The 862-nt window shown below is 45.0% G+C and overlaps 1 protein-coding gene across 1 annotated transcript in view; it reads right to left on the bottom strand.

The window, feature by feature from the left end:
• The window catches only part of abcc10 (ATP-binding cassette, sub-family C (CFTR/MRP), member 10), a 19,958-nt gene that overhangs the window by 13,921 nt on the left and 5,175 nt on the right, over window positions 1-862 (bottom strand). The window contains 2 exon segments of the mRNA XM_087175398.1: window positions 12-167; window positions 676-792. Of these exon segments, the coding sequence (XP_087031524.1) occupies window positions 12-167; window positions 676-792 (273 nt within the window).

The raw sequence follows: 862 nt of genomic DNA, 5'->3' as shown, positions 1-862 counted from the left end.
TCCATGAGCACCATCATGTCAGCTTTGTCCACGAACTCGATACGGTGCGTGCAAAGGATTCTGGTCTTTCCCCTGAGGAGTTCCATGATGCATTTCTGCATGAGGTGTGCAGCCACGTCCGTATCGACGGCTGCCAGCGGATCGTCGAGGAGGTAGATGTCTTTGTCCTGACGTGGTGAGGAGAGACAGGCGTCACATGACGTTACGAGGAATGATCAACACTCCAGCTCACAGACGGCACATTCAGCTGTGGGGGATCAAACCTGTGACAGTCCACTAAACCTTGAAACTACCACCTGACTTATGGACTGAAGATGTTTTTACCAGGAGATGGAAGAAACGTCTGATGACACAGTGATGGATACCTGTGCACCAGCTGATTTATAGGTGCCAGGAAGAGGGATTGTTTTATTTGTCTGTTGTTTATTTTCCTTAAGACTGTGAAAAAAAGTAAAGAAGTACCTTGACAGGAAATTTGACTGTATGTACAAATAAAACTTCTAACTAACTCCTTTACTTCAGAATCAGTGTTTGTACTATAAATGCAACCAAACATAAATAATGATCTGCACATTTAGTAAATACATTCAAAGGACTGTTTGTATTTGCTGTAACATCATATTTTGAAGTGTCTGTGAGCTGGAGGCAGACGGCTGCTTCGTGCAGAGGACTGACCATGTAAACAGCTCTGGCGAGGGCGAGCCGAGCTTTCTGTCCTCCGCTCAGAGTCACTCCGTTCTCTCCCACTTCTGTCTTGTCGCCGTTTGGCAAAACCTGCAGAAACATTTCACAACAAATTTATTAAAAAATGTGAAACAGTCACATAAACTGTTTGCAAAGCACCGACCTCTGCGGCTGACAG

Source organism: Seriola lalandi, unplaced genomic scaffold, assembly GCF_002814215.2.
Source record: "Seriola lalandi dorsalis isolate HSWRI2012SDOR001 ecotype SW California unplaced genomic scaffold, Sedor1 jcf7180002054466, whole genome shotgun sequence".
In the NCBI taxonomy this organism is placed as follows: Eukaryota; Metazoa; Chordata; class Actinopteri; order Carangiformes; family Carangidae; genus Seriola; species Seriola lalandi.
This window is presented reverse-complemented; position numbering and strand designations above follow the sequence as displayed.